The 18,358-nt window shown below is 40.5% G+C and overlaps 1 protein-coding gene across 2 annotated transcripts in view; it reads right to left on the bottom strand.

Moving 5' to 3' along the window:
* GATAD2B (GATA zinc finger domain containing 2B) overlaps positions 1 to 18,358 on the bottom strand; it is an 87,945-nt gene that overhangs the window by 6,323 nt on the left and 63,264 nt on the right. For both annotated transcript variants that reach the window (XM_069478703.1, XM_069478704.1), the window contains exons 2-7: positions 7,909 to 8,244; positions 3,134 to 3,263; positions 2,320 to 2,451; positions 1,879 to 2,010; positions 1,233 to 1,403; positions 378 to 693 (exon numbers count right to left, since the gene is read on the bottom strand). In XM_069478703.1, the coding sequence (XP_069334804.1) occupies positions 378 to 693; positions 1,233 to 1,403; positions 1,879 to 2,010; positions 2,320 to 2,451; positions 3,134 to 3,263; positions 7,909 to 8,243 (1,216 nt within the window). In that variant the 5' untranslated portion in view covers position 8,244. The remainder of the gene's footprint in view (positions 1 to 377; positions 694 to 1,232; positions 1,404 to 1,878; positions 2,011 to 2,319; positions 2,452 to 3,133; positions 3,264 to 7,908; positions 8,245 to 18,358) is intronic.

Genomic DNA, 18,358 nt, shown 5'->3' with positions numbered 1-18,358 from the left:
CATAATAAAACCAATTTTTTAAATCTCAAAGTGAAACAAAACAACATTATTCAAGGATCTGCTGTAGTCATTTTGCTTAAAGCCACAGTTTCTAAGAACCTATCAATGACATTAAATGAGGAGTTACCGTACTGTAAAAACCACACAAGATACACACAACACATAATAAAAACGTTAAGCCTAAGATACACACATACAAAAAAAGTTCTGATATGTTGCTCCCAATTAGCCTGTAAATAAGGGAGGGGAAGTGGTATGGCAATAGTTAGGACAGGTTATTTAATATTGCACAGTACCCTGTGATACTCTGCCCCTGTCAATCAGGCTTGGCAACCTCTTGCTTAGATAAAGAGACTGACTAGAAGAAACAGCCTTACCTTGGCTGTCTATGACACTCTGTACGACTTCTTCCAGGCCTACCATGTAGATGAATTCACTATTCGCTGCACTAGGCAGGAAGTGAAGCAAGGGAGCAGGAGGTTTTGGGGGTGGGATCTCCAGGAGTGTCTTTTCCAGCTGTTTGCGAAGAGCCAATTTTGCTGCAGCCTGTGAGTTGGCAGCATCGGTCATGGCGCTGGGGCTAGGAAGTGGTGAGGACACTCTGTTCACGGTCCCTGGCTGGATATGAGAGGCAAGGTTCATATAGATGGCAGAGGATGTTGTGCGCTGACAGGGAACAGAAGAACTTGACTGCTGAAATAGATTAAGAGTCAGGGTCAGTGATGGCATGTGGGAGAAAGGACCGATTCTTGCTGCCTTGGCAGAAGACACTGTTTGATCCTAGTCTGGACTTCTTAGCTTCCACAAACTAAGAGGGGTCTGACTTATTCACTGAAAAAAAAAAAAACCCAAGAAACAAAACAAAACAAAAAACCTCTGACACACAGGAAAGGAGAATGATGATGGCTATGAGCTAAAACTGCTAAGATCAAAATATAGATTTTGCATTCTGTAACATATCCTCGTGCTTTTTATTTCCTAGATCACTCTTATCTCTTTCTTCTAGGCAGATTTTAGCCTATTGCCGCTCTACTGTATAACCTCTCTCTTCTACTACTATTTTCATATAATTGCTCAAAGTTTCCACTTTTGGAACTGCTCTCAATTAAAGACCCACCCAAATCACTCTTGTTGTCTTAGAGTTTCTCTATGTACCAAAACTTAACACGTATGGCCCTTTCAACAAGAAGTAAATAAAGGATTTCTGTTTCCACATTAGGGCTCTCTCTTACCGGTTGGTAATTAATGGCAGGATTCATGTTGGGCGTTGTGGTGCGTACAAGGCCAGGTTTAGGCGGGCCCCGCTGACCCTGTAGTTGGGCTGGGTTTGGTGCAATAACACGTTGAGACATCAACATGTGTGGGAGGGTGGTATTGGTTGCTGAACGGATGACACTGTGACCCTGAAAATAAAGAAGAGGAAAAGAATTATTCACAGGTGGTATAATGACCCACAAAATGCAAAAGAAGAAAACACTGCCTATAATACACAGCTAAGTAGAAACACAGGAACACAGCAAGACTTGGTATGGTAAAGTATGGGCTAAATCTATCACTGGAAACCCTGATTAGTGGTTAGAAGTCCCTGGCTTTCCTGTTATAAATGATCTAATCCTATATTGGTTAGATAGTTAAAAAACTATCTAATCCTTCTCTAGAGAAGCTGGAAACCTTCTCTAGAAAAGAAAAACTACAGTGGAAAGAAGAAGGTTACTCATCTTTCTACTGCAGACCATATCATGCCATAGAGGACCAATAGGACGATCTGTAGTAACAACACCTCTATCATGGCCAGGTTCTAGAATCTTCACAAATGTCCCCAAACAGACAGCATAGACGGGGCCCTCCAACATTAAGATACCACTGTGGGTCACATACCTGTAATGTTCTCAAATTTTGAGGTTCAACCCCTTGGGCCCCAGGCCGGGAGGGAAGCTTGGATAGGCCCTGCTGTCCCACATGGGCAGGAGATGGCTGAACAATAGATGCTGCATTCTGTACAACTGGAGTCTGGGACAGGGAAGAGAAAATGCCACTGTGGAAAACGCCATAATCAGAAGTGGAAATCTGGTATATTTCTAGACTTTTAAAATTCCTTGTCAGTGTGAAGCTCCTGTTGACCAGGAGGAAAAATGGAATCAAGGTTTTCTTGATTAAGGCCTAAGATTAAAAAAAAAAAAAAAATCACAACTCCTAGAGACTAAAAAACTATGGAAACAGAGAAGAATGAGCCACCCAACTGAATCTACCTGGGGTAGCACTCTCTCAAACCAGTTTTTCTTTTCTTCCCCCTAGATCCTTAGTTCTAGAGTACTTTACCTTCTGGACCACGTTTTCTTTCTGTAGCTGACTCTGTCTCAGTTTCTTTAATAGCACCAGTCGGGCTTCTTCCAATCGTAGCTCATCCCTCAGCTGCTTTATGAGCTGTTGCCGTTCCTCAATGCCTTTCCCCTAAAGAAACATGGAGATTGTCAGCTATGGCAGCAGGTACCCAGAATCCCTTCCTACAAGAGATGATCTTTACTTTTTAGGTCTGAAACCTTTATCTCCCACAAGAGGCAGAGGTGGCAATGGGATTATCTTTGTATCTCAGGTTTAGCATAGTGCCTGGCATTTAGTAGGTACTCAAAAAATGCTTACAGGAGACCACATATAAATGCTAATCAGGTAGATTCCTGAAAAGATAGAAGAATGACAAAAAAGAAACATTGCTTTCTTTTAAAATAATGTTTCTAAAACTCTTAAAGCTACATTTCCTTTAGACATACATACAAATTTAGGAATCTCTCCATACCAGATCTGAGACTTAGGACAGACTATAGAAGATATCCTTCCAGCCAAGAGTTTACTTTATGTGACTTGAATTATGAACTTTTGTTTTCATTTTCCAAAGATAAATTATATAGAGTATAACTGCATATATATGGTTTTTCAAACTATCTTCTGTACTTGATTTGTTACTTCTAAAAGGACATGCCCTTAAAGTTGAGAATCACTATGAAAAGTTTTCAGTAATGGATAGTTATTTAGCTCCAAAAAAATAAACAGTCAAACACCAGAACCGGGACTCTTAGAGATTTAGAGAAAATAGCAGGAACATGGAATGAAAAAGGAGATTTTTCTTTCTTTTTACCTTAAACATCTCTAGGTTGGCTGCTTTGAGTCTTTCTTCCATTCTGGAGCTGGAACGGGGACTGGAAGCCTCATTGTCAGACAAGACAATGATGTCTGGGGAAGGGGTTAGCCTTCCTCGGTCTGGCTCACTAAACAAGAAAAAGAAAAATTAAGGTATTTCCAACAGTGAAGGTCCATAAGTTTAAAAACTTCTCTTCTACACTGAATAAAGAAATCAAAGGGTCTGTTCCAATTCACACAGGGGAAGACTTGGAATCCCAGGATAAAGAAGACCGGCTGGGTGCAGTGACTCATGCCTGTAATCCCAGCATTTAGGAAGGCTGAGATGGGAGGATTACTTGAGGCCAAGAGTTCAAGACCTGCCTGGGCAACATAGCCAGACCCTGTCTTTACAAAAAATAAAAATTATCCAGGCATGGTGGAGTGTGCCGGTAATCCCAGCCACTCAGGAGACTAAGGTGGGAAGATCACCCAAACCTAGGAGTTGGAGGATGCAGTGAGCTATGGTCATGCCACTGCACTCCAGCCTGTGCGTCAGCAAAATCCTGTCTCTAAAGAAAAAGAAATGATGCTGGGTATGGTGGCTCATGCCTGTGATCCTAGCACTCTGAGAGGCCGAGGCAGGAGGGCTGCTTGAAGTCAGGAGTTCAAGACCAGCCTGATCAAGAGTAAGACCCCATTTCTACTAAAAATAGAAAAAATCAGCCAGGCGTGATGTTGTGCAATTGTAGTCCCAGCTACTTGGGAGGATTAGGTAGGTAGGGAGGATTAGGAGTTTGAGGTTTCAGTGAGCTATGATGATGCCAGTGTACTGTAGCCGGGGCAACAGAGTAAGAGTCTGTCTCAAAAAATAATAAAAAAAATTTTTTAAAGGAAAATAAATGAAATTAAAAAAAAGGTTTTCCCTGTATCTCATTCTCCAATGGGCTGTCGTTAGTTACATGGAGGCTCAAGAAGGAAATGGCTAGCTCTACAAAGGAAGAAGGGCAAAGGCAGTACAGCCTACTTGACCACCCTAGGTACAGATGATACACTGTTAAGGAGGCAGCTCATTATATTAACAACATGGTTCTGGCTATCTGAAGATTTGTAAGAAAAGAGGTTACATGACAACTCCAATGATAGCCTATCCTGTCAAGAGCAGGTACTGAAGAGTGAGGAAAAGAAGGTACTACTGTCAGTGATTTGAGGAATCACTGCCAGTATAATGCCAAGTATAATGTCTACGGCCTTATGGAGAAGGATTAAACGTCCACAATTAAACGGGGCTTGCATCTACTTGCCAGAGTTTTATCTAGCACCTTCCCTCAGAAAGAAACTGTGTAGAAATTACTTTGAAATCCAAAGCCCCCTACTTATTAGACAACTCTTATTTTGGCCTTTCTGGAGCTAGCCTTAAAAACATCATGCTTGTTTCTGTAAGGTGATGAAAATGGCACACATTGCTTAAAGACCTAAATAACAAGAATCCTGGATACTGTAATTGCCTTACGCTCCCAAACCAGTGACAATATCTTCTAGCTCTCCTCTGATTTCAAAGATACCTTCCTAGATCCTACTTTCTTTGAGATTGTCAGTGTAGTTGGGAGTACATACGTCTAGGGCAACAAGTTCGTTGGTCTTATTTTTAGAAGAGTAACTTAAAACCCTTAACACCCACAGATCTTTACTTGTGAGAGCCTCTCCACCAATTCTCAGGGCTTCTTGGCTCAGCTGCTGTTGGGAAATAGATGCCTTTGGAACAAGGCACCCCTGATGTTTGGGACAGGCATTCAATTTCTCAATAGGATAAAACTGAGTTACCAAAATCAACCACATTTAGCTGGTGAGATAGAATAGGGAAATAGAATGATGAGAAAGACTATCTTGTGAACTATTAAGTTTGTCTGGATTGCTGGTCACAGGCATAATAAGCTGACAATGTGGAGTTACAGAAAAAGAAGCCACTAGAGGGAGAAAAGGGCCTTTTATTCTCCAACCTCAAGTTCCTGGAGTAATGGTCAGGCCTAATTAAAGTGTTTGGGGTCACTTTTTTGATGTGATTTACTTATCATTTCTGTATTTCTTTATCTCCCCACACCTAAGTTTAAGCTGGGTGAGTAATTTTGGGATCTGGAAGATTTCTTTCTCTACTTGATTCCCCAATGTGTGCACCACCAGTTAAGAGCTCTTTTTAGGGCTGGGTGTGATGGCAGATACCTATAATCCTAGCACTTTGGGAGACCAAGGTGGGAAGATTGCTTGAGGCCAGGAGTTCGAGACCAGCCTGGGCAACATAGCAAGACCTGGTCTTTACAAAAAAATTAAAAAATTAAAAAAAAAATTAGTTGGGTGTAGTGGTTCACGGGAGTTCAAGATTACAGTAAGCGGTGATCGTGCCACTGCACTCTAGCCTAGGCTCCTTTTATTATGGTACTGGCTTGATACATGTATTATAGGGTATTATTTCAAAGGTAAGGAATTCTTCCTTGCTCAAATTGGTGCTACATACTGTTTAGGGACTGCCCAGTACCAAGATAAGCAGAGACATTCCTGGATGGAGATTTGGGAATTCTGTGATATTTATCAGGAAGTTACATTTGAGATTAACTCTAAATGATATTTTATTCCCAGATATAATCAGACCCATATAAAATACCACACAGATAAAGCAAAGGCAAGGCCCAACTTTCCCAAACATATATATGGATTTATAATATTTGGGGTTCTTAAGTATGAAACTCTGAAACTCTACCTATTATAGAGAGATTATTAACAGTCTTACTTGCTGCTGGTATCACTTTTGACTCAGTCTGGCATATTCCTAGAAGCTATACAGTTCCTAATTCTTACCCCAGAAATAAAAGCAACTGAACAAAAAGAAGTGCTGTGTCTCTCTAGCATTCGAAAACAGTAGTACTGCTTTCACATATATCATAACTTGCCCAACTAATGGCAAAATAAGATATTTAGGCAATTATGAGGTGGCTATCATGTTAAGAACTCCTCTTTCCTTCTGCTTTCAAATTCTTTTCATCCTTATTAAAGAAACTACGGTTCTCCTTGCTGGGTATCTTATCAATTTTGTTCATTCTTATAGAACAGCTTGGGGCTGAGTGGAAACAGCTGTCAGTATATCTGGAGTCCCCAGCTTCCAGAGAATTATGTTTCAAAAGTTCATCCTCCCACACCAGGAGTGATGGTGCACTTCTAGTCCCAGATACTTGGGAGGCTCATGTGGGAGAAGCGTTTGAGCGCAGAAGTTTGAGGTGGTAGTGTGCCTATGAATAGCCACTGCACTCCAGCCTGGGCAGCATAGTGAGACTCCATCTCTTAAAAAAAAAAAAAAAAAAAAAAGTTCACTACCCCAAAATAAAATTAAAAAAAAATGGTTGGGCTTTCAAGGCAGTCACACTTTTTAATACATAATGTATCTGTAATATAGTACAATTCCAACAGCATTAATGAGATCTTACCAAAATGTGTAACAATGTTTCTATGAAAAATGCACTCAAGAGTTCCAATTTGGGATGTAAGAAGTATACCTAACATTTCCCTTCCACTTCCTCCTTAGTAACTGATGTAGAATCAGTTACTTGCTCCAGAAGGGTAAGGGTGATTATGGACAAGTGGGTTGCTCAAGTGCACTATCTGACTCATCCATTTTTTTTGCTTTCAAAGGATCTAAGGTTAGTCGACTTGCAAAATATTCTGCTGACACTACCTACAACTTTGAAGAATTTTTCTCCTCTTCCAGAACCAGTAGGGAATTTATCTAAAGTTTCCTAAGGGTTTTTAATTACTAAGAATAATGTTCCCTTGCAGAATGTGGTTTAAAAAAATAATGCTGGCACAAAACTAGTAAGTAAACATTAAAAGGTATAGAAAGAAACACATGTAAGCTTATAACCATTCCTTCCTTTCTTCTTCTTTCTCCATCAGTCTAGCTTCTTAAAGATCCTGTTTTGGATCAGTCCTAGGACAAAGTCAGCAAGGTCATTTGGAGAACAACTGAACAAAGAAGAGTAATTCTCATGTCTATCAGCTGTTTCTGAACTATTAATAAACTGAATGTTCTTAAAACTAGCATTATCTATACTGTGATTCACTACATAGGTAGATTCCACTTTCCATCAGTTCCAGGTATCTCTCCTTAGTGTGTGCTCCACAGTTTCAAGTACTCAACCTTGACAGACACCAGAAAAAAGGCCTGTGAAAATGTGTTTGAGGGTGTGTGTGTGAGACAGAAAAAAAAAAAACATACGTGTGCAAACAAATGTATATGCCACATGTGGGAGTTGGGGGGAGTGGTATTGATATAGCAAGAATGTAGTGACTTACCACATGAAGATAATTTCCTCTTTGACACAAGAAAAGCCAGGCCCACACTTTTTGATGTAATAAAAGCTGGGACTCTACAATAAACGGATACTAAAACTCCTGGAATTATCTGAAGAAAAGATTGTTTTTCCCCTCCTAAGATGGCCATAAGATTAGATGTGAAGGCATATATTAACTCACTTCTAATTGGGCTATCAGCTCTCTAGGGCCCCCTTTCTCCAGAAATGGCTGTTTTATCTTGAGAGTAAGAACTATGATCCTCTGTATGCTAAGCAATTTTTGAGGAACCTGGTTTCATTTGGAAATAAGAGGAATTTATGGTCAAGCCAGATGATACAGATATATCTTCTTTCAAGAAACTTTAGGATGAGAAACACCCTCCTTTCATTGGAATTCATTGGTTTAGTTTATGAGAAGACCCTAGTCTCTGGAGGCAGCTGAACTGAGCCATACCTCCGTCGAGCACTCATATCCACAGGCTCATCAATGATGTTTTCTTTGCCTGGCCTTCCAGCAGTCCTGTTGTCTCCGTGAGGCCTGAGATTCCCATTGAGTTTTTCTTCATAGCCCTTGACACCACTGCCATCCTGTTTGGTGGGTAACTCATGTGGCACCTCAAGATTTGCCAAATCCTTTCTTTTGAGCAGTGCCAACATTTTCAGACGTTCCATAGCTTCATGTCCCTCCATTTTGAGTCGCTTTGCTAGGACATCATCTCGCTCATCTGCTGGGTCCAAGCTCCGCTTTAATAGATTCAGGCGAAGAGCATCTTCTGTCATTCTATCCATCCTAGGGAAAGAAAAACACAAGTGAGATCAGAATAAAGTTCCTTAAATAGTTCATAAGAAAAGAGGCCAGGCACAGAGGCTCATGCCTGTAATCCTAGCACTTTGGGAAGACAAGGTGGAAGGATCACTTGAGGTCAGGAGTTCAAGACCAGCCTGAGCAAGAGTGAGACGCTGTCTCTACTAAAAATGGGAAAATTAGGTGGGCGAGGTGGCAAGCTCCTATAGTCCCAGCTACTCGAGAGGCTGAGGCAGGAGGATTGCTTGAGCCCAGGAGTTTGAGGCTGCAGTCAGCTAGGATGCCACTGTACTCTAGCCCCAGCAACAGAGCGAGACTCTGTCATAAATGAACAAAAGAACTCTAGAAGGGCTTTTAAATGTTCAAGTGAAAGTAGCAGTTGCAAGTCTCTCACTTTAAATCAAAAGCTAGAAATGATTAAGCTTAGAGAGGCAGGCATGTTGAAAGCCGAGACAGGCCAAAAGCTAGGCCTCTTGTGCCAAAGAGTTAGCCAAGATGTAAATGCAAAGGAAAAGTTCTTGACAGAAATTAAAAGTACTACTCCAGTGAATACATGAAGAAAGTAAAACCACCTTACTGCTGAAATGGAGAAAGTTTTAGTGGTCTGGATAGAAGATCAAACCATTCCATTTTGGAGCATTTCAGAACCAAAAAGAAAAAGAAAAAAAGATCAAACCAGTCACAACATTCCCTTAAGTGAAAGCCTAATACAGAGCAAGGCCCTAATGCTCTTCAATTTTATGAAGTCTGAGAGAGGTGAGGAAGCTGCAGAAGAAAAGTTGGAAGTCTAGCAGAAGTTGGTTCATGAGGTCTAAGGAAAGAAGCCATCTCCGCAACATAAAAGTGCAAAGTGAAGCAACAAGTGCTGAAGTAGAAGCTGTAGTAAGTTATCCAGAACATCTTGCTAGAAAAATTGATGAAGGTGGTTACACTAAACAGCAGATTTTCAATGTAGATAACAGTCTTCTATTGGAAGGTTTTCATAGCTAAAGAGAAGTTAATACCTGGCTTCAAAGCTTCAAAGGAAAGCTGGCTCTCTTGTTGGGGGCTAATGTAGCTGGTGACTTTAAGTTAAAGCCAATGCTCATTTTACCATTCTGAAAATCCTATGGCCCTTAAGAATTATGCTAAATCAGCCAGATGAGGTGGCACACACCTGTAGTCCCAGCTACTTGGGAGGAGGCTGAGACAGAAGGATTGCTTGAGCCCAGGAGTTTAAGGCTGCAATGACTATGATTGTGCCTGTGAACAGCCACTGCACACTAGCCTGGGCAACACAGTAAGACTCTGTCTTTTAAAAAATAAAATGATACTAAATCTACTCTGTGTGTGCTCTATCCACAGAACAACAAAATCTGTATGACAGAACATCTGTTTAGAGCATGGTTTATTTATTTATTTATTTATTTTTTTTGAGACAGAGTCTCACTTTGTTGCCCAGGCTAGAGGGAGTGCCGTGGCGTCAGCCTAGCTCACAGCAACCTCAAACTCCTGAGCTCAAGAGATCCTCCTGTCTCAGCCTCCCGAGTAGCTGGGACTACAGGCATGCACCACCATGCCTGGCTAATTTTTTCTATATATATTTTTAGCTGTCCATATAATTTCTTTCTATTTTTTTTAGTAGAGATGGGGTCTCGCTCTTGCTCAGGCTGGTCTCGAACTCCTGAGCGCAAATGATCCGCCCACCTCGGCCTCCCAGAGTGCTAGGATTACAGGCGTGAGCCACCACGCCCGGCCTAGAGCATGGTTTATTTAATGTTTTATTTTATTTATTTTTTGAGACAGGGTCTTATTTTGTAATCCAAGCTATAGTGCAGCAGTCTAATCACAGCTCACTGCAACCTCCAACTCCTGCGCTCAAGTGATGTTCCTAACTTAGCTTTCTGAGTAGCTGGAACTATAGGTGCACTCCCGGTTAATTTACAAAATTTTTTTTTTGTAGAGATAGGGTCTCTCTCTCTTGCTCAGGCTGGTCTTGAACTCCCAGCCTCAAGCGATCCTCCCACCTCAGCCTCACAAAGTGCTAGGTGTTACAGGCATGAGCCACCATGCTTGACCAATTTACTGAATATTTTAGGCCCACTGTAGAGAACTACTGCCCAGAAAGAAAGATCCCTTTCAAAATATTACTGCTGACTGACAATGCACCAAGTTACTCAAGAACTCTGATGGAGATGTACTAGAAGATTAATGTTGTTTTCATGCCTGCTAACACAACTATAATCTGTAGTCTACTCCACAGTCTATGGATCAAGAAGTAATTTCAATTTTCAAGTCTTATTATTTAAGAAATACATTTTGGGTTGGGCACTTTTGGAGGTGGAGGTGGGAGGACTGCTTGAGGTTAGGAGTTTGAGACCTCCCTGGGCAACACAGTAAGACCCTATCGCTACAAAAAGTGAAAAAATTAGCAAGGTATGGTGGCACATACTTGGAGTCCCAGCTACTCAAGAGGCTGAGGCCGGAAGATTGCTTGAACTCAGGAGTTTGAGGTCGCAGTGAGCTATGATTAGGCCAGCGTGCTTTAGCCTAGGCAACAGAGCAAGATCCTATCTCAAAAAATAAAAAAAATAGGCTGGGCACAGTGGCTCACACCTATAATCTTAGCACTTTGGGAGACTGAGGCGGGAGGATCGCTTGAGGCCAAGAGTTTGAGACCAGCCTGAGCAATACCCTTTTTCTACAAAAAAATATAAAAATTAGCCAGGTGTGGTGGCGTGCACCTGTAGTCCCAGCTACTCAGAAGGCTGAGGCAGGAGGATCTCTTGAGCCCAGGAGTTTGAGGTCGCAATGAGCTATGATGACATCACTGCACTCTAACTGGGTGACAGAGCAAGATTCTTTCTCCACAAAATAAATACATAAAAATTTAAGGCAGGTGTAACCTTAGGAAATATATTTCTTTTCTCATTTTTTTAATATTTTATCTTTCTTATTAGGCAGGATCTTGCCTGGGTACCCAGGGCTAGAGTGCAGTGATATCATGCTAGCTTACTGTGACCTCATGCTCCTCAGCTCAAGTGATCGTCCTGCCTCAGCCTTCCGAGTACCTGGGATTACAGGTGTGTACCACCACACTCTGCTAATTTTTTCTATTTTTAGTAGAGACGGGGTCTTACTCTTGCTCAAGTTGGCCTGGAACTGACGACCTCAAGTGATCCCCCCACCTCAGCTTCGCAGAGTGCTGGGATTACAGGTGTACGCCACCACGCCATGCCTGGCCCTGCCATAAATATTGATTCCTCTGATGGGTGGGTGCAAAGCCAACTGAAAACTTTCTGGAAAGGATTCACCATTCCAGATGCCATTAAGAACATCTATGATTTAGGAGAGGAAGTCAAAATATTAACATTAATAGGAGTTTGGAAGAACTTGATTCCAACCCTCATGGATGACTTTGAGTGGTTCAAGACTTCAATGGAGGAAATAACTGCAGATGTGGTAGAAAGAGTAAGAGAACTAGAATTAGAAGTGGAGCCTAAAGATGTGACTGAATTGCTACAATCTCATGATAAAATTTGAATGGATAAGGAGTTGTTTCTTATGGATGAGGAGGTTTACTGAGACGGAATCTACTCCTTGTGAAGATGCTGCAAACACTGTTAAAATGACAACAAAGGATTTAGAATATTCCATAATATTAGTTGATAAAGCAGCAGCAGGGTTTGAAAGGAGTGACATCGAGTTTGAAAAAAGTTCTACCATGGGTAAAATGTTGTCAAACAGCATTGCATGCTACATAAAAATCATTCGTGAAAGAGTCCACTGATGCAGCAAACTTCATTTTTTTCTTATTTTAAGAAATTGCCACAGCCACCCCAGCCTTTAGGAATTGCCATGCTGATCAGTGGCCATCAACATCGAGGCAAGACCCTCCGCCAGCAAAAAGATTATGACTCCCTGAAGAAGGCTCAGATGATTGTTGGCATTTTTTAGCAATAAGGTATTTTCAAATTAAGGTATGTACTTTTTTTTTTTTTTTTTTTAAGAGACGGGTTATTGCTCTGTCTCTTAGGCTGGAGTGCAGTGGCACTATCATAGCTCACTGTACCTCCAACTCCTGGGCTCAAGTGATCCTCCCACCTCGACCCCCCTGAGCAGCTGGGACTATAGGTGTGCATCACCACACCCAGCTAATTTTTTTTTTACTTTCTGTAGAGATGGAGTCTCGTTATGTTGTCCAGGTTGGTGGCAAACTTCTGGCCTCAAGCAATGCTCTAGCCTTGGCCTCCCAAAGTTCTGGGATTACAGGTGTGAGCCACCACACTCAGCATGCATATATATATATATATATATATATATATATTTTTTTTTTTTCCCTTAGACATAATGCTATTGCTCACTTGATAGATTATAGTATAATGGAAAAATAACTTTTATACGCACTGGGAAACCAAAATATTTGTGTGACTTGCTTTACTGCAATATTTGCTTTATTGCGGTGGTCTGGAACAGAACTCATGGAATCTCCAAGGTATGCCTACACTTCAGAAAAGTACACAACAAGATATACAAGAAAATTAATACACTACAGTGTTCTACGTTTTGAGATATATTATATTTATAAGCACTGAAAATATATGACAAAACAACAAAATTCAAGAAAATAGACCTATATTTTGGGATGCCATGATTATCCTGGCTTCTTGAACTGTTACGCAAACAGTTGAAAGCAGTTCAAATCAGTTCTCTTTAATATACTACAATGATGCAAGAAGAAAACCGACATATTAGTGGTTGGGAAAAACAAGAACCTGGACATTTGAATGTCTGAGGTAAGTGATCTTTCCTAACAGATGGTTTGAGAACCCTAATCAATTTATCCATGCCTATCCTTGTCTATACTGATCTATAAATCCCAACTTTATGCACTCGCAGACATGCCTGCCTCAAAATCCAATGTAACGTGGATGAACTTCAAAAACATTATGCCAAGTGAAGTAAACCAGACACTGAAGGGTATGTTGTATGGTTCCACTTACATGAGGTACATAGAGATGAAAGTAGAACAGAGGTTACCAGCTGCTTATGGGGGGGTGTGGGGAAGAGACAGCGTATGGAGAGTGAGTAGTTATTATTTAATGGTAACAAACTGGGATGAAATGCTAACAGTCTGGGATGAAGAAAAAGTTCTGGAAATGTATAGTGGTGATAGTTGCACAACACTGTGAATATACTTCAATCCACTGAATTGTACATTTAAAAATGGTTAAAATGGTAAATTTTACGTTACATATATCTTACCACAAAACTGAAAAAAAAAAAAAAAAAAAATCCACCATAATCGAGACTGATTACAAATGGGCACAAGTGATCTTTCGGGAGTGATAGAAGTGTTCCAAAACTGGACTGTGGTGATAGTTGCACAACTCTGTAAATACACTAAGAAAATCACTAATTCTACACTTAAATTATATCCCATAAAGCTATAAAAATAATATGCACTGAAAAGGTGAAATACAAATATTCTCCACAAAACAAATGAATTCTGTAAAACGAATGCCAAATGTTGCCTTTTAATGCCTAACTAGGCCAGGCGCGGTGGCTCACGCCTGTAATCCTAGCACTCTAGGAGGCCGAGGCGGGTGGATCATTTGCGCTCAGGAGTTCGAGACCAGCCTGAGCAAGAGCGAGACCCCATCTCTACTAAAAATAGAAAGAAATTAGCTGGACAACTAAAAATATATAGAAAAAATTAGCCGGGCAGGGTGGCGCATGCCTGTAGTCCCAGCTACTCAGGAAGCTGAGGCAGAAGGATTGCTTGAGCTCAGGAGTTTGAGGTTGCTGTGAGCTAGGCTGACGCCATGGCACTGTAGCCCGGCAACAAAGTGAGACTCTGTCTAAAAAAAAATAAAAATAAAAAATCCATAACCAACATTAAAAAAAAAATGCCTAACTAATCTTTTTTGTTTTTCCTGTGCTCCTCAATAACAGCTACTATTTCTTAAGCACCAACTTAAAGCCAAACATGTTACTAGACACTGTAATGTGTTCTTACTTAAATCTTTTCACCCCGTTACTAAGTAGGTAGTAGTATACCTACTTCACAGGTGGGAAAAAGTATCAGATCAAGTACCCGAAGACTAAAAAGCTTTAGACAGTGATTCTGGAATTACAAACACAGGTCTGGTTTACTTCAAAATTCTATTATAAAGTGCAACTCCCTGCTCAGACGTGGAACTCTTTTTTTTTTTCTTTTTTAGATAAACTGTCACCATGTCACACAGGCTAGAATGCAGGTGCGTCATCAAAGCTCACTATCACCTCAAACTCCTGGGCTCTAGCGATCCTCCTGCCTCGGCCTCCCAAGTAGCTAGGACCACAGGTGTGTGCCACCACGCCCAGCTAATTTTTCTGTTTTTAGCAGAGATGGGGTCTTGCTTTTGCTCAAGCTAGTCTCAAACTCCTGAGCTCAAGCAATCCTCCCACCTTGGCCTCCCAGGGTGGTAGGATTACAAGTGTGAGCCACTGTGCCCAGCCAACCCCACAAATACTCAGCTTATACGATGTGTCCAGTTCAGGGTTAGGTGCTAGGAATAAAGATTTTTGGAAAAGACTACGTTAACTGTTTTCAGGAACTGCAATGCAATAGGAGATGAATGTATATATAATGAAAATATGTACTTCGATATTTACGTGAACTCATTTTCTCTGCCTTCCTATATATACTTTTCATCCTCATAATTTATTTATTTATTTATTTATTTATTTATTTATTTTTGAGGCAGAGTCCCGCTCTGTCACCCTGGCTAGAGTGCTGTGGTGTCAGCCTAGCTCACAGCAACCTCAAACTCCTGGGCTCAAGCAATCCTTCTGCCTCAGCCTCCCGAGTAGCTGGGACTACAGGCATGCGCCACCATGCCCGGCTAATTTTTTCTATATATTTTTAGTTGTCCAGCTAATTTCTTTCTATTTTTTAATAGAGACGGGGTCTCGCTCTTGCTCAGGCTGGTTTCGAACCCATGAGCTCAAATGATCTGCCCGCCTCGGCCTCCCAGAGTGCTAGGATTACAGGCGTGAGCCACCACGCCCGGCCCATCCTCATATTTTAGTAAAGACACAATTTCCCCACAGCCTAAAGCTGAAGCCTGAGAACCATCCTTGACTTTTCTGACTCCTAGATCTAAGTTACCAAGTCCTATCAATTCTAATTTCTTCCTCTGAGTGTGAATAAGAAAATATTAGTGCCGGTGTGTTGTTGCCAGCAGTCATCTTATGACCATGAGGCAAAGCAACTTGCAAATAAAGCACACACTCTGCAAAGCAGAGCACTGAGATGGGAGCTTATTATTACATAGCTGTGCCACCAGATCAAATTAATCTGAAGGTAGTCTGTTACCTATCAGACAGGCCAATAAACTCCTTTATTGTTTAAGCTAGTATATGCTGGGTTTTCTGTACCTAAACTGAAAACATATTAATGGAAAATTCTGTCAGAAATGCCAACATGAAATTAAGGCAGAGATACCCAATAGATAGTTGAATACATGGCACACACACAACCACAGTTCAGGCTAGAGCTGGAGATACGTATCTGAGCAGGTAAAGGAGTCGACTGAAGTAATATAGGGATTAATGAAACTGCCAAGAAAAAGTAAATAGTCAGAAGGAAAAGGGCCCAAGATAGAACCTACATTCAAGGATTGGTTGGTCAGAGGAAACTAAGAAATGGTCAGAGAGTTAGGGGGAAAACTGGGAAAGCACGACATGTCAACAAATTAAAGTTTCAAGAAGAAAGTAGTTAATTGTCTCAAACAACTGCAGTGGAAAAATGTCCAGCTTTAACTTTGCTGTTAACTGCTATCAGAAATAAGAATGGACTAATGATAACAGCTCTATATCCATGCTTTTCAAGTTAATGACTTACCCTTAAACCAAAATCCAGGTCTTCAGCAAAGACGTAGCGGATACTGAGAGGCAGAGGACAGGGGTATGGAGAGGGTGAAGAAAATGAATTAACATCTACTGAGTGCCTGTTCTGTATTAGGCAATGTATAAATCCCTTTATATTTGTTCTCCCATTTAATCACTTCTAAGGATTAAGAGGAAAATCTAATTGTCAGCTAGGTTAGGAAAGTTCAAATGCTCAAAAATTATGAAATTGAAGCCTATAGTTACATATAACGTAGCTTTAAAGGTTTCAAGTAGCAATACTCTAAAAAGATCGTAAGATGGTTATGTTACTTCATGGAAAGTTCTCAGTATCTAATGAACAAGGCATAATAGTCCTCACAAAACAAAACAGTATTTCTTTAACACACAAAAAAATATTGGGGTTTTTTGTTTGTTTGTTTTGTATTTTGAGACAGGGTGTTGCTATGTTGCCCAGGCTGGTATTGAACTCCTAGACTCCAGTGATCCTCCTACCTCAGTCTCCTGAGTAGTTGGGATTACAAGAGTGTGCCACTGCACCGGGCTAAAAATAAGTTCTAAAAAATTGTTTTAGTTTCAAAATCCTAAGTAAGAATGAAAGTAATTCCTTTTAAAAAAATTACCTTTCTCAAAAAATCCTGGTATTTATCTTTTTAAAATCTAAAGACTTTAAAAAGTGAATATTAACAAATGAGCAAAAAAAAATTTCATTTCTTATGTTTCCACCATTTTTTCTTACTGATTTCTCTCTCCCTTTGACCCCACTTCGAAATGGTCACAATATGGAGCTGAGAAGTCCAATGTTGTATAAATCGTAGCGATTCCATGTTCTCCTTATTATGAAATATTTCAAGCATGGAGATAAGTACAGAGGATAAAAAGAAGGTCAAATCTTAATATTTTGCTTCTATTTTATTTTCTAATTAAACTTGTTATTTTGAGATATAGGTTTATATAAAGTTTTAAATAATACAGAAAGATTCCATATACCCTTTACCTAGTTTTCCCCAATAGTAACATCTTGCAAAAATATAATATGGTTATTACAAGCAAGATATCAACACTGATACAACCTATAGATCTTATTCAGATTCCCCCAGTTCTACTTGTATTTGTGTGTATTTAGTCCTACAAAATTTTATCACATTTGTAGGTTCATGTATCCACTGGCCACAGTCAAGAACAGTTCAATCACCTCAAGGATTCCCCTCATGTTACCCTTCTATAACAACATCTACTTTCACCCCCCCATCTCTGGCCACAGTCCAGTGACTAACCCCTGGTGACCACAAATCTGTTCTCCATTTCTAAAATTTTAGATTTTCAGAAATATTACAAAATTAGAATCAGGCTGGGCACTGTGGCTCATGTCTATAATCCTAGCACTTTGGGAGGCTGAGATGGGAGGACTGCTTGAGGTCAGGAGCTCAAGACCAGCCTCAGTAAGAGCAAGACCCTGTCTCTACAAAAAACAGAAAAATTAGCCAGGTGTGGTGGCACATACCTGTAGTCCCAGCTGCTTGGGAGGCTGAGGCAGAAGGATCACTTCAGCCCAGGAGTTTGAGGTTGCAGTAAGCTATGATGAAGCCACTGGACTCCAGCCTGGGCAACAGAATGAGATTCTGTCTCAACTAACTAAATAAATAAAAATTGGAATCACACAGTATATAATTTTTAGGACTGTCTTTTTTTCACAAAGGATAATTCCCTTGAGATTCACTCATTGATCAAGTTGCTGCATGTACCAATAGTTCATTCCTTTTTCTTGCTGAATATCATGGTTTAGTTACCTACTAAAGGACATCTGAGTTGTTTTTAGTTTTTTTTTTTTTTTGCTATTACAAATAAAGCTACCATAAACATTCATGTACAAGTTTTTGTAGGGACATAAGTTTTCATTTATCTGGGATGAATGTCCAAGAGTGTGACTGCATGGCACATGAATGTTTAGTTTTACAAGACATTGCCAATCTGTCTTCCAGAGGACCTGTTTCATCATATATTCCCAGATGCAATGTAGGAGAAATTCAGTTTTTTCACATCCTCACCATTATTTGGTGGTATCTTTATTATATTTTTTGAAGAGAAGGGTCTCGATATATTGCTCATGCTGGAATGCAGTGGCTATTCACAGCTGTGATCCTAGCTCACTGCAGCTTTGAATCCCTGGACTCAAGTGATCCTCCCGCCTCAGTGTCCTGAGTAGCCAGGACTACAGGTGCACACC

Source organism: Eulemur rufifrons, chromosome 8 (genome assembly GCF_041146395.1).
Source record: "Eulemur rufifrons isolate Redbay chromosome 8, OSU_ERuf_1, whole genome shotgun sequence".
NCBI lineage: Eukaryota > Metazoa > Chordata > Mammalia > Primates > Lemuridae > Eulemur > Eulemur rufifrons.
The sequence above is the reverse complement of the archived record's forward strand: the minus strand, read 5'-3'. Positions and strand labels throughout refer to the sequence as shown.